The sequence below is a fragment of the Symphalangus syndactylus genome, chromosome 14, assembly GCF_028878055.3.
Source record: "Symphalangus syndactylus isolate Jambi chromosome 14, NHGRI_mSymSyn1-v2.1_pri, whole genome shotgun sequence".
NCBI classification, from domain to species: domain Eukaryota; kingdom Metazoa; phylum Chordata; class Mammalia; order Primates; family Hylobatidae; genus Symphalangus; species Symphalangus syndactylus.
This window is the reverse complement of record NC_072436.2, coordinates 66,423,855-66,437,980: the sequence shown is the minus strand read 5'-3', so window position 1 is coordinate 66,437,980 and position 14,126 is coordinate 66,423,855. Positions and strand designations below refer to the sequence as shown.

Genomic DNA, 14,126 nt, shown 5'->3' with positions numbered 1-14,126 from the left:
ACTGAGGGAACACTTACTGTTTTGAGGCCGTAGTTCTACTGCCTAGACTGTGGCTTGGTGGAAGAAAATACTACCCATCGCCAGGCCACACAAGAAAACACTGGAGAAAGACACGGTCCTGCTTAGCCTCACTGTTTGTTTTGTTTTTGTAGACTCAAACTTCTGGGCTCAAGAGATCTTCCCACCTCAGCCTCCCAAGTAGCTGGGACTATAGCCATGTGCCACTATGACCAGCTAATTATTTTTTAAAATTTTTTGTAGAGATGGGATCTTACTATGTTGACCAGGCTGATCTCAAACTCCTGGCCTCAAGTGATTCTCCAGCCCCAGCCTCCCAAAGTACTGGGATTACAGGCATAAGCCACCACACCCAACCACTGCTTGGCCTGTTAATTTTTTTTTTTTTTTTTTTTTTTTGAGACAGAGTTTCCTCTTGTTGCCTAGGCTGGAGTGCAACGGTGCAGTCTCGGCTCACCACAACTTACGCCTCCCGGGTTCAAGCGATTCTCCTGCCTCAGCCTCCCGAGTAGCTGGGATTATAGGCATGCACCACCACGCCCTGCTAATTTTGTATTTGTAGTAGAGGCGGGGTTTTTCCATGTTGGTCAGGCTGGCCTCGAACTCCTGACCTCAGGTGATCTGCCCACCTCAGCCTCCCAAAGTGCTGGGATTATAGGCGTGAGCCACTGCGCCTGGCCTGTTGTTGTTGTTGTTGTTGTTGTTGTTGTTAAATGCAATATAACTGCATTGTATGAGGTTTGGGAAACAAAAAGAGGAAAACAACCTATGGCTTCACCGTCCTTACATAATTACTAGTATCTCTTTCAGTTTTTTAAGATGCATGTTTTTACAGCATTATAATAAGAGTAGCTTGTGTTTTCCACCCAAGCATTTTTTTTGTGTTGCGACATAATCTGTGTAAATATTGCTTTAAATAACCTGCTATATGAACCTACTTTAGAACAGGGCTTCTCAAATTATTTGACCCCAGAAAGAGCCACCCTGATGGAACACAAGTCTGAGTAAATCACATTAGGAGTATGCCTTCTCAGTCACCACTTAGCAGGAAAATTTGGGATAGAAGTACTATTAGAATTCACTCTGGAGGTTGGAAATACAGAACACTCAGGCTAACAAGCATGGAGGCTAAGAAGCACACAGGGACTGGTGGGCAGTGCATTCTTTGTCTTGGTCAAGCCACAATAAATGTGTATATGTGTGGAGGGATTGCATGGGGGAAGTTATACGTTTTGTTTGTTTGTTTGTTTGTTTTTTGAGACGGAGTCTTGCTCTGTTGCCAGGCTGGAGTGCAGTGGCACGCTCTTGCTTCACTGCAACCTCCGTCTTCCAGGCTCAAACAAGTCTCCTGCCTCAGCCTCCTGAGTAGCTGGAACTACAGGTGTGCACCACCACACCCAGCTAATTTTTGTATTTTTAGTAGAGATGCGGTTTCACCATGTTGGCCAGGATAGTCTCAATCTCATGAACTCATGATCCGCCCTCCTTGGCCTCCCAAAGTGCTGGGATTAGAGGCATGAGCCACCATGCCCAGCTGCATTGATTTTATATAGTAGGCATATGTGTTTTAGTCCTCACTGGTTAAGTGTGCTTTAGTGTGACATATAGTCATCAGCATTGTTAGCTTGTCACCTAGGGAAAAGAACAGCTGGTTATCCCCCAGGAGGCCTCCTGCGGTTTTCACCCTCCATGAGAATTTACTGGGGCTTGGGTGGTGTTCCCAAAGTGTGGTTCTCAGACTGTGTTAGAGCAGTGTATTAGACTGCTTGTTAAAAAATGTAGATTTCGGGCCAGGCGCAGTGGCTCACGCCTGTAATCTCAGCACTTTGGGAGGCTGAGGCGGGCAGATCACGAGGTCAGGAGATCGAGACCATCCTGGCTAACATGGTGAAACCCTGTCTCTACTAAAAATACAAAAAATCAGCCATGCGTGGTGGCAGGTGCCTGTAGTCCCAGCTACTCAGGAGGCTGAGGCAGGAGAATTGGCGTGAACCCAGGAGGCAGAGCTTACAGTGAGCCGAGATCACGCCACTGCACTCCAGCCTGGATGACAGAGTGAGACTCCATGTGAAAAAAAAAAAAAAATGTAGATTTCTGGGCCAGACGCGGTGGCTTGCGCCTGTAATCACAGCACTTTGGGAGGCCAAGGCAGGTGGATCACCTGAGGTCAGGAATTTGAGACCAGCCTGGCCAGCATGGAAAAACCCCGTCTCTACTGAAAACACAAAAATTAGCCAGGCGTGGTGAGCGCCTGTAGTTCCAGCTACTCGGGAGGCTGAGGCAGGAGAATCGCATGAACCCGGGAGGCGGAGGTTGCAGTGAACCGAGATCGTGCCTCTGCACTGCAGTCTGGACAACAAGAGCGAGACTCCGTCTTGAAAATAAAAAAAATTAAAAAGTGTAGATTTCTGGGTAATTCCAGCACTTTGGGAGGCCGAGGCGAGCAGATTACCTGAGGTCAGGTGTTCAAGGCCAGCCAGGCCAACATGGCAAAACCCCATCTCTACTAAAAATACAAAAATTTGCCAAGCGTGGTGGTGCTGTAATCCCAGCTACTTGGGAGGCTGAAGCAGGAGAATCACTGGAACCCAGGAGGCGGAGGTTGCAGTGGGCCAAGATCATGCCACTGCACTCTAGCCTGGGCGACAGAGCGAGACTCTGTCTCAAAAAAAAAAAAAAAAAAATGTGGAGTTTGGGCTGGATATGGTAGCTCACGCTTGTGATCCTAGCATTTTGGGAGGCCAAGGCGGGAGGATTACTTGAGGCCAGGAGTTCAAGATCAGCCTGCGCAACATAGCAGCTTCCCCAGTGGTCAGGGCCCTGAATCTGCTGGCTTCCCAGTTGAGTCCTGCACACATTAAAGTCTGAGAACCACTAGGCTAGGATCTGACTCTGCCTGGCAGGCCCGGAAATCGTTGTTGGACAGCCTTTTCAGCTGTGTTTGACAGAAGCACCTGGAGTGACAGGGGCCAGATTTGACTGAAGATGAGTTGTGTATTTGAGTTGTGCTGCCTGACCCATGCAGTACACCTAACATGCCTGTTGACCCATTTCACAGGAGCTTGAGAAACTGGCTTCTCGAAAGTTGAGAATAAATGCTAAAGAAACCATGAGGATTGCTGAGAAGCTCTACACTCAAGGGTAAATATTTTGGGTTTGGGAGTAGAATTTGAACCGTCTTTATCAGGATGAAATATTTGAGAAATAGAGTTTATGGGCTGGGCGCGGTGGCTCACGCCTGTAATCTCAGCACTTTGGGAGGCCGAGGCGGGCAGATGACGAGGTCAAGAGATTGAGACCATCCTGGCCAACATGGTGAAACCCGATCTCTACTAAAAATACAAAAATTAGCTGGGCGTGGTGGTGCGTGCCTGTAGTCCTAGTTACTGGGGAGGCTGAGGCAGGAGAATCGTTTGAACCCAAGAGGCGGAGGTTGCAGTGAGCTGAGATCGCACCGCTGCACCCCAGCCTGGCGAGTGAGCGAGACTCCATCTCAAAAAAAAAAAAAAAAGAAAAAAGAAAGAAAGAAATAAGAGTTTATGGGGAAAAACTGATTGTCTAGATAGCACCCAAGCTCTGAGGATTTTGACTTTGACTTCTCTTTTCTGATACCGAAAAGGTGTTTCTATATAAAAACCCATAGAGTAGATTCAGATCTTACTTTTGACTCCTCAGCCATCTCCCTGTGGCCCTGGCAAGTTGCAGACAGTGGGTGGCACCTTTAAAAGTTGTTTGCCTGTGAAACTCCTCCCTGCCCCAGTCATGTACACCCCAGCACTGAGGTCGTCTAACTGTGCTGTCCAGCCTGCAGCTATTGAGCAGTTGAAATTCAAGTTGTCCAAATTGGGATGTGCTATAGATGTAAAATATACGCTGGGTTTTGAAGACTTTTATGAAAATAGAATGTAAACTATCCCAGTAACTTAAGTGACTAATTGAACATTTTAAATTATGCCAGGCGTGGTGGCTCACGCCTGTAATCCTAGCACTTTGGGAGGCCGAGGTGGGCGGATCATGAGGTCAGGAATTCGAGACCAGCCTGGCCAACATGATGAAACCCCATCTCTACTAAAAATACAAATATTAGCCAGGTGTGGTGGCAGGCACCTGTAATCCCAGCTACTCAGGAGGCTGAGGCAGGAGAATTGCTTGAACCCAGGAGGCAGAGGTTGCAGTGAGCTGAGATCACACCACTGTACTCCAGCCTGGGTGACAGAGCAAGACTCCTTCTCTGGGGGGAAACAAAAATTACAAATAGAGACTGGGTATGTTGGGTCACACCTGAAATCTGAGCACTTTGGGAGGCCTAGGCAGGAGGATCGCTTGAGCTCAGGAGTTCAAGACCAACCTGAGCAACATGGCAAAACCCTGTCTCTACAAAAAAAATACAAAAAAAAAAAAATTAGCCAGGCATGGTGCCACACACTTGCAGTCCCAGCTATTCAGGAGGCTGAGGCAGGAGGATCATTTTAGCTTGGGAGACGGAGGCGGCAGTGAGCCAAGATGGCGCTGCTACATCCAGCCTGGGCGCCACAGCAAGACTATCTCAAAAAAGAAAAAACAAATAGAGTCCACATTATAGTTTTATTGGACAGCGTTGTTCTTTGTATATTCTAAGAAAAGTCTCGAAGCACTGGAACTTGTCAGGGTCAGTGAGGCTCATGTGCTGCATCAGGGTTGGTCTGTCAGACTGACTCTCAGAGTGGCCAGTGACAAGCCCCAGGCTATGAGGCTGCTGGCCTTTATCCTGTGCTGTGCTGCCCCTTTTGTTTCTCCTTTGGCTTCTTTGAGGGTCCTAGCAAGAGAGCCAGCTGCTTTTCATCCCATGAGGGGGTGCATCTCATCTCAGAACTTTTCTGAATCAGGTAACCTAGGCTGCCTTCAGTTGAGTTGGCTACATCAGATGAGTGTTTGCAGGTGTTAGTGGGTGCTTTCAGTTGTTTATAGACCAATCAGAGAGCCTAGCAACTTCTTTTTCTGTTTGTTTGCCTTGGTTTTAGGTACATCAGCTATCCCCGAACAGAAACAAACATTTTTCCCAGAGACTTAAACCTGACGGTGTTGGTGGAACAGCAGACCCCCGATCCACGCTGGGGGGCCTTTGCCCAGAGCATTCTAGAGCGGGGTGGTCCCACCCCACGCAATGGGAACAAGTCTGACCAAGCTCACCCTCCCATTCACCCCACCAAATACACCAACAGCTTACAGGTTGGTTTCCCTGAATGTACTGTCTGCTGGAACCCAGAGGGAAGTGCTGAGGGTCAGTAGTAAGGTTTGAATTTACTCTGGGGGCTGTGATCGTAAAAACGAGTGATTGTGAGATCTCTCTCATTTCACAATCCTCTGCCTGGCTTTGATAAAGACCGCCTCATCCCTCCCCGTGGTGGGCCCCCATCTTAATCCAGCCCCATGTCCCACTCTTCATCAGCTCCTGCTGCTTCCCTGCTAGTCCTTCATAGGCAACCCCTGTGCAGACCCCCACCCCTACTGTGAGCCTTTGTGGCCTTCCCAGTCCCTGGAACCAGCGAATTCTATCCATCCTCCCAAGGCTGGCTCAGTTTTGGTTTCCTCCTGAAACTTTGCTGCCACCCTAGTCGTGCCACCCCCTGTCACTGCAGTTTCCCACTCAGCTCTGCTTGTCTGTCTCAGTCATTTCCTCAGCCAGGGGCAGGCTCTGCAGGCACAGGAGCCATTAGGCTTGTTTACATCTGTAGGCTTCTCACAAAGCTGGGGAAATCTTAGTCTTTTGTTCTTCTCCTCCTTTTTTTAATAACGTATATTCTTTCTGATTTTAAAAATATGGCCGGGCGCAGTGGCTTACGCCTGTAATCCCAACACTTTGGTAGGACAAGGCGGGTGGATCACAAGGTCAGGAAATTGAGACCATCTTGGCCAACATGGTGAAACCCCGTCTCTACTAAAAGTACAAAAATTAGTTGGGCGTAATGTGTGCCTATAGTCCCAGCTCTTAGGAGGCTGAGGCAGGAGAATCGCTTGAACCCGGGAGGCGGAGGTTGCAATAAGCTGAGATTGCACCACTGCACTCCAGCCTGGCGACAGAATGAGACTCTGTCTTGGAAAAAAAAAATTACATGTTCATTTTAGACAAATTAAGAAATACAAAAGACTATAAGGGAGGAAAAATTGCCTGTTAAGCATGATATTTAACAGTTGCAAAGATGTGCCATAATTTATTTTGCCAAATCTGTTTTTTGTGTGTTTTTCAAACTATAGTTAACATTTGTAGACAAATTTTTTTGTGGTTCTCCAGTTATTTCCTTTGAAGAAATCCTTAGAAGGGGAATTATTGGATATGTGTATAAATGTCTCATGGGCTTTTGATAGAGTGAGGCTCACTAAATCATTGATTACCTAATTGAAAATTACCCTGACAAATTACTGCTTAAACGTGTGCATGAAGTTGGGCTAAGGCCACCAGGTGCAGTGTTGCTCTGTCTCTTGTATTTGAGGAGTCTCTTGCTAACTTCTTATGCTTTCATCTTGTTTTCTGCTTAGATTGGGTTTACATCAAAGAACCACTTCCCAGTCTGGAGGGGAGGATGACTCCCTTGCTTATCCTTGCCAGATTTGAGTTGTAAGATGTGTCAACCTAAACCCATCCTCTCCCCAGGACTTGTTTGCCTGGCACTCCATCTTAGTGCAGGGCCTGAGGAGCAGTGTGGCCTCTTCTGTGCAGGACATTAGGCTAAGGCTACCGGCGATGCTCCTGTCCTTGAGAGGTGATATTCTAGGGGGAGTTTCAAACTCCTCTTTTCTTCCTAGGGAGATGAACAGCGACTGTACGAATTTATTGTTCGCCATTTCCTGGCTTGCTGCTCCCAGGATGCTCAGGGGCAGGAGACCACAGTGGAGATTGACATCACTCAGGAACGCTTTGTGGCCCACGGCCTCGTGATTCTGGCCCGAAACTATCTGGATGTGTATCCATATGATCACTGGAGTGACAAGGTAATAAAAGAGTGGTCCCCAGGGAGAGGGAGGACAGTTGTGTTGCGAGCCCTGAGTTCTCTAGTGGAGCAGGACCATGTTCCTTGAAATGAGGTTATTTTTTGCCTGGGAGCAGGACCATGTTCCTTGAAATGAGGTTATTTTTTGCCTGGGTGTGATGATGGAATCATCTGACTGCTGCACCTGCCGCTCCTTGTAGCTCCTCCCTATCTATGAGCGAGGATCCTGCTTTCAGCCCAGCACCGTGGAGATGGTGGACGGGGAGACCAGCCCGCCCAAGCTGCTCACCGAGGCCGACCTCATTGCCCTCATGGAAAAGCATGGCATTGGTCAGTGGCTCCTCTGGGTAACTCGCATCTCTTGAGCACTTACCATGTACCAGGTACAGGTTTCCTCTAGTCTTCAAATCATTCTCTAGTGCAGCTGCTATATCTTTATCCCCATTTTATAGTTGAAATAAGGCTCAGAGAGGTTAAGAACTTACCTAAGTTCACAAAGTGTGTATTATTAAAACCTGGTCTGAATAACTCTATATAGTCACTGCTCTTAAACCATGCACTGTGCTGTCCACATAGTAACAGAGACTTTTCCCATGGCTTTGAGGGCCCAACTGGGAGCACCCGTTGGCCACATGAGGATTTATTGTTCTTTCGAATAAGAACAGCATATAAGGAACCAACAATTAAAACTTGGGACAGTTATCATAAAATCTGTCTTCATTTTGAAGTGTCAGATCTGGCAGCCCTGAGCCTCCTTCCCATGTGGAGCATTGGGTGAGGGTGGCAGCTGTCTCCGCAAGCCTGCACCCACACTGCTCGCTCAGGCTGCTCACGCTGGCCTCATGTATGTTCCAGGACCCTGCTGTTAGCTATGGGTGACTGGATTCTTAGCCTTTTGTGAAAGCATTTCCCATAATTGCTTAGGAATCAGAAACTAGGTTTTAATAAAACACTGGGCCAGAATTGTGTTATTTCCAATAAGTCCCATGGCTCAAGCTTTGCAGGTAGGGCCTTGTAACTAATCTGCTGTCCCCTCCATTCGTTTTTGTCAAGGTTCTCAAGGGCTTTCTCTGGCAAACCTAGTCCAGGAATACCCGCAGCACAGTGGAGGGGAAGCAGAGCTCCCTGGGCATGTGTTACATAAGCAGCTGCCTTACCCACAAAGGGAGTTTCTTAGGCCTATGACTTAGGAAACAGTGCTTCAACGTGAAGTCCTTGACCATCACTAGGACATCCAGAAACCGTGCAGGTTTAGGTAAAATTAGAGGTTCACCATCATGATTTATTTGGTAAAAATGTATGAGGGCTGGGTGTGGTGGCTCACACCTGTAATCCCAGCATTTTGGGAGGCCAAGATGGGTGAATCACTTGAGCCCAGGAATTCAAGACCAGCTGGGGCAACACGGTAAAACCCCATCTTGCTGGGCGCGGTGGCTCACGCCTGTAATCCCAACACTTTGGGAGGCTGAAGTGGATGGATCACCTGAGGTAGGGAGTTTAAGACCACCAGCCTGACCAACATGGTGAAACTCTGTCTCTACTAAAAATACAAAAATTAGCCAGACATGGTGTTGGGCACCTGTAATCCCAGTTACTCGGGAGGCTGAGGCAGGAGAATCGCATGAACCCAGGAGGTGGAGGATGCAGTGAGCCAGGATCGCACCACTGCACTCCAGCCTGGGTGACAGAGTAAGACTCCATCTCAAAAAAAAAAAAAAACCATCTCTACAAAAAATTAGGTGCATGCCTGTAGGTAGGGAGTCTGAGGTGGGAGGATCACTTGAGCCCAGGAGGCAGAGACTGAGGTGCACTGAGATTGGGCCACTGCACTCCAGCCTGGGCAACAGCAAGACCCTGTCTCAAAAAAAATGAGGCCCACAAGAGTGAGAGTTTGGATAAGCACCAGGAACACAAAGAGGAATAAGACCTCATTTTTTAAGTTCTCAATCTAACAGAAGAACCAAACCAACACACTGAATACAATGTAATGGTTCTGCACGGAGTAGGCAGGGAAGAAAATGTCATGAGTGGACTGGCATTTGAGCTGGACCAAAACCTCATAGTAAGACTTCCAGATCAGTGAAGGGCAGCCCAGTGCAGGGTAGGCCTGAGGAAGGGCACAGGAGCAGGAAAGCAGAAGCCTGCTGTAGCTGGATTGGGGGTAGTGGCCGTAGAAGGTGAGCCTGGAAAGATGATCCAAGCCTGACTTTGCAGGGCCTTGGCTTGCCCAGTTGAGGGGCTTAGTTGGTGGTACATGGTCAGCAGGGAGTATTCTAGGATTTCTAAGTAAAGGAACTACGTAGAGGTACACTTACAAAAAAAACCATAATATTTTTAAAAGATTATTAACAGGCTGGGCATTGTGTCTCACGCCTATAATCCCAGCACTTTGGGAGGCCGAGGCAGGGGGTCAGGAGTTCAAGACTAGCCTGGACAACATGGTGAAATCCCATCTCTACTAAAAATACAAAAAATTGCTAGGTGTTATGGCTGACGCCTGTAATCTCAGCTACTCAGGAGGCTGAGGCAGGAGAATTACTTGAACCCGGGAGGTGGAGGTTGCAATGAGCCGAGATTGCGCCACTGCACTTCAGCCTTGGTGACAGAGAGAGACTCCATCTAAAAAAAAAAAAAAATATATATATATATATTATTAACAGCTTTATATACCATACAGTTCATCTCCTTCAAATGTATAATTTACATTTTTTAGCATATTCATAAAGTTGTGCAGCTGTCACCACTGTCAGTTTTTTTGGTTTGTTTGTTTGAAATGGAGTTTTGCTCTTGTTGCTCCAGCCGGAGTGGAGTGGCGCGATCTTGGCTCACTGCAACTTCCGCCACCCGGGTTCAAGCGATTCTCCTGCCTTAGCCTCCCCAGTAGCTAGGATTACAGGCACGCACCACTACACCTGGCTAATTTTTGTTATTTTTAGTAGAGACAGGGTTTCACCATGTTGGCCAAGTTGGCTGGTCTCGAACTCCTGACCTTGTGACCCGCCTGCCTAGGCCTCCCAAAGTGTTAGGATTACAGGTGTGAGCCACCATGCCTGGTCCCTAAAAAATTTTGTTTTAGAGAGACAGGATCTTAACTCTGTCACCCAAGCTAGGTCACAGCCATGAACTCTGGGTTTCAAGGGATCCTTCCACCTCAGCTTCCCAAGTAGTTGGGACTACAGGCATGTGTTGCCACACCCAGCTAATTTTTGTTGTTGTTGTTGTTTTTGTTGTTCTTTTTTTGTTTGTTTTGTTTTGTTTTGTTTGAGACAGAGTCTCACTCTGTCACCCAGGCTGGAGTGTAGTGGCACGATTTCAGCTCACTGCAACCTTCGCCTCCCGGGTTCAAGAGATTCTCCTGTCTCAGCCTCCTGAGTAGCTGGGACTACAGGTGTGCATCACTGGCTAATTTTTGTATTGTTAGTAGAGATGGGGTTTCACTCTTAGCCAAGCTGGTCTGGAACTCCTGACGTCAAATGATCCACCCGCCTCGGCCTCCCAAAGTGCTGGGATTACAGGCCTGAGCCACCGTGCCCAGCCAAACTTTTTTGTTTTATGTAGGGACAGGGTCTTGCTATGTTGCCTAGTCTGGTCTTGAACTTGCAGCCTCAAACTGCCCTCCTACCTCGACCTCCCAAAGTGTTGGGATTACAGGAGTGAGCCACTGCACCTGGCCAGATCTGCCTACTTTAGATATTTCCTATAAGGAGCCAGGCACAGTGGCTCACACCTGTAGTCCCAGCACTTTGGGAGGCCAAGGCAGGTGAATCACTTGAGGTCAGGAGTTCGAGACCAGCTTCGCCAACATGGTGAAACACTGTCTCTACTAAAAATGAAAAAATTACCTGGGCTTGGTGGCGGGTGCCTGTAATCCCAGCTACTCGGGAGGCTGAGGCAAGAGAATCACTTGAACCTGGAAGGCGGAGGTTGCAGCTGATGGACACTTGAGTTGTTTCTACTCTTTGGCTATTATAAATAATCCTGCTGTGAACAGTTTTGTACAAGGTTTTGTGTGGATATGTGTTTTCATTTCTCTTGGGTAGACTTAGGGGTGGGATTGCTAGTTTACATGGTAACTCTACATTTAACATTTTTAGGAACCACCAAACTTTTCTGAAGTGGCTGTACCATTTTTCGTTTCCACCAGCAAGGCACTAGGATTCCAGTTTATCCACATCCTTACTAACACTTAGTATTATCTCTCTTTTTGATTTTGCCGGTAGGTCTGAACTGCTATTTCACTGGCTTATTTTGTTGTTGTTGTTGTTGTTGTTGTTTTTGTTGTTGTTATTGTTGTTGAGGCGGAGTCTCGCTCTGTCGTCCAGGCTGTAATGCAGTAGCTCAATCTCTGCTCACTGCAAGCTCCTCCTCCCAGGTTCATGCCATTCTCCTGCCTCAGCCTCCCGAGTAGCTGGGACTACAGGCGCCTGCCACCATGCCCAGCTGATTTTTTTTTTTTTTTTTTTTTTTTAGTAGAGACGGGGTTTCACTGTGTTAGCCAGGATGGTCTCGATCTCCTGACCTCGTGATCTGCCCGCCTTGGCCTCCCAAAGTGCTGGGATTACAAGCGTGAGCCAGCGCACCCAGCCCTTTTTTTTTTTTTTTAAGACAGAGTCTCACTCTGTCACCCAGACTGGAGCGCAGTGGTGCAATCTCAGCTCGTTGCAGCCTCTGTCTCCCGGGTTCAAGTGATTCTCTCCTGCCTCAGCCTCCTGAGCAGCTGGGACTACAGGCGCGTGCCGCCACACCCAGCTAATTTTTGTATTTTTGATAGAGACAGGGTTTCAGCATGTTGGCCAGGCTGGTCTCGAACTCCTGACCTCAGGTGATCCGCCCACCTTGGCTTCCCAAAGTGCTGGGATTACAGGCATGAGCCACTACTCCCAGCCTTCACTGCAGTTTTAATTTGCATTTCCTTCATGGCAGAGCTACATTTTGAAAGGTCCCTTTGGCCACAGCTTAAAGAATGGTTAGGGTAGAGGAAGAGACTAGAAATAGGGACACAAGCTGCAACTATGGCTTGGACACATGGGGAGGAGAATTTTTAAAAAGAGCTTTGAAGCTGGAATTGACAGCTTTCCTGAGTAATGGGATGTGAGGGAGCAAGAGAGTTGAGGTTGCCATTGTGATTTCTTGAATGAGCTATATGGGAATGAAATGAAGGCATCTTACCTGCGTAGGCTGTCCAGGCAAAGGAGGGGTTCCGGGGTGAGCAAGGTGCCCATGCACCACCCGGGTGGAGCTGTTGTCTGTATTACCTCAGAGTAACCAGCAAATGGCTTCCAGGTACGGATGCCACTCATGCGGAGCACATTGAGACCATCAAAGCCCGGATGTACGTGGGCCTCACCCCAGACAAGCGGTTCCTCCCTGGGCACCTGGGAATGGGACTTGTGGAAGGTAAAGGAGGACAGAGCTGGCAGTGGGTAGTGGGTGGTGTTGCCCAAGTCCCTGAGGGTCTCAGGTGGGCCCTCACTGAGCTCGACTCTTTCCCTGCAGGTTATGATTCCATGGGCTATGAAATGTCTAAGCCTGACCTCCGGGCTGAACTGGAAGCTGATCTGAAGCTGATCTGTGATGGCAAAAAGGACAAATTTGTGGTTCTAAGGCAGCAAGTGCAGAAATACAAGCAGGTTTTCATTGAAGCGGTGGCTAAAGCAAAGAAGTGAGTCCTTAAAAGAAATAGAGACGGGGTCTCACTATGTTGCCCAGGCTGGTCTTGAACTCCTGGCCTCAAGAGATCTTCCCACCTCAGCCTCCCAAAGTGCAGGGATTACAGGCGTGAGCCATCGCATCTGGGCCAGTCAGAATTCATAACCCTGCCAGATTCATCCTCACCAGTGGCCTCCTGGCCTGGGGGTTTTCCACATACCCCTTTTCTTTGGACTTTCTTCTCCGGGTTCCTTTACAACTTTCCATAGAGCTTTGTCAGTATAGAAACAGTAATCGGAACAGTCTCCTTCAGTTATTCTGAACTATTGGCTTTAGAAATACCATTCTCTTGATTTAATTATCTTTTTTTTTTTTTTTTTCCTGCTTTCATTAATGGAGTTAGGCAACAAAGTCTTTTAAATCAGTAAACCCAAGTGCTGGAGTGTGATCCATTTGTTTTCTGGAGCATTTAGAGGTGGATATTTAGCAAGCAGCATGTGTGTATTTTGTTAGAAATGATGTGTTTTCTACCTATGATATTGATTTATAATAAGATATATATATTTGGACTTCAGTTTCTGATACCCTTGGAATTTTTTAAGTGCTGTGTCTGTTGTTTGCAAATGAGATGACTAGTGGCTGAGGGCTCCTGGGTAGCCTTGGGATCAGTCTGGTTGTCAGGGAACCAACCTTGTGATTAGACGGTTGGGACTTTGAGTCCCACTCATACCTCAGGAAGAGCAGAGGGGCTGGAGGTTGAGTTGATCACACGTGGCCAGTGATTTGTCAATCATGCCTAAGTAATCCTCCAAAATCCCCAAACAAGGGCCGGGCACGGTGGCTCACGCCTGTAATCCCAGCACTTTGGGAGGCCGAGACGGGCAGATCACAAGGTCAGGAGTTCAAGACCAGCCTGGCCAACACAGTGAGACCCCTTTCTCTGCTAAAAAACAAAATACAAAAATTAGCCAGGCATGGTGGTGTGTACCTGTAGTCCCAGCTACTCGGGAGGCTGAGGCAGGAGAATTGCTTGAACCCGGAAGGTGGAGGTTGCAATGAGCCGAGATTGCACCACTGCAGTCTAGCAACAGAGTGAGACTTCTTCAACAACAACAACAACAAAAAACAAGCAATTGGGTTTGGGGCACATCCAAATAGCTGAACAGGTAAAGATTCCTGGAGGGTGGGTGTTTGAGAGAGGGCATGGAAGCTACCCCTTCCCCACATCCCTTGCCGTGTGCATTGCTTCCATCTGGGTATTCACCTGGATCCTTTGTAATTAACGGGTAAGCATAAGTAAAGTGTTTCCCTGAGCTCTGTGAGCCACTCGATTGAGTTATTCAAACCAAGGAGGGAGTGTGAGGAACCCCAGTTTATAGCCAGTCAGTCAGAAGCACAGTCACAGCCTGAAATTTGTGACTGACATCTGAGGGGATTGGGGGGAGCAATCTTCTGGGACTGAGCCCTTAACTGTCAGATGGATCTCCAGGT

The 14,126-nt window shown here is 47.8% G+C and overlaps 1 protein-coding gene across 6 annotated transcripts in view; it reads left to right on the top strand.

Annotated features, from left to right (window-relative positions):
* Positions 1-14,126, top strand: part of TOP3A (DNA topoisomerase III alpha) — a 42,983-nt gene that overhangs the window by 15,484 nt on the left and 13,373 nt on the right. For all 6 annotated transcript variants that reach the window (XR_010115658.1, XR_010115659.1, XM_055242015.2 and 3 more), the window contains 6 exons: positions 3,077-3,159; positions 5,019-5,226; positions 6,802-6,987; positions 7,187-7,316; positions 12,270-12,383; positions 12,483-12,648. Coding sequence is in view for 4 of the 6 variants with exons in the window: in XM_055242015.2 (XP_055097990.1) it covers positions 3,077-3,159; positions 5,019-5,226; positions 6,802-6,987; positions 7,187-7,316; positions 12,270-12,383; positions 12,483-12,648 (887 nt within the window). In the remaining 2 variants the exon portion in view is untranslated. The remainder of the gene's footprint in view (positions 1-3,076; positions 3,160-5,018; positions 5,227-6,801; positions 6,988-7,186; positions 7,317-12,269; positions 12,384-12,482; positions 12,649-14,126) is intronic.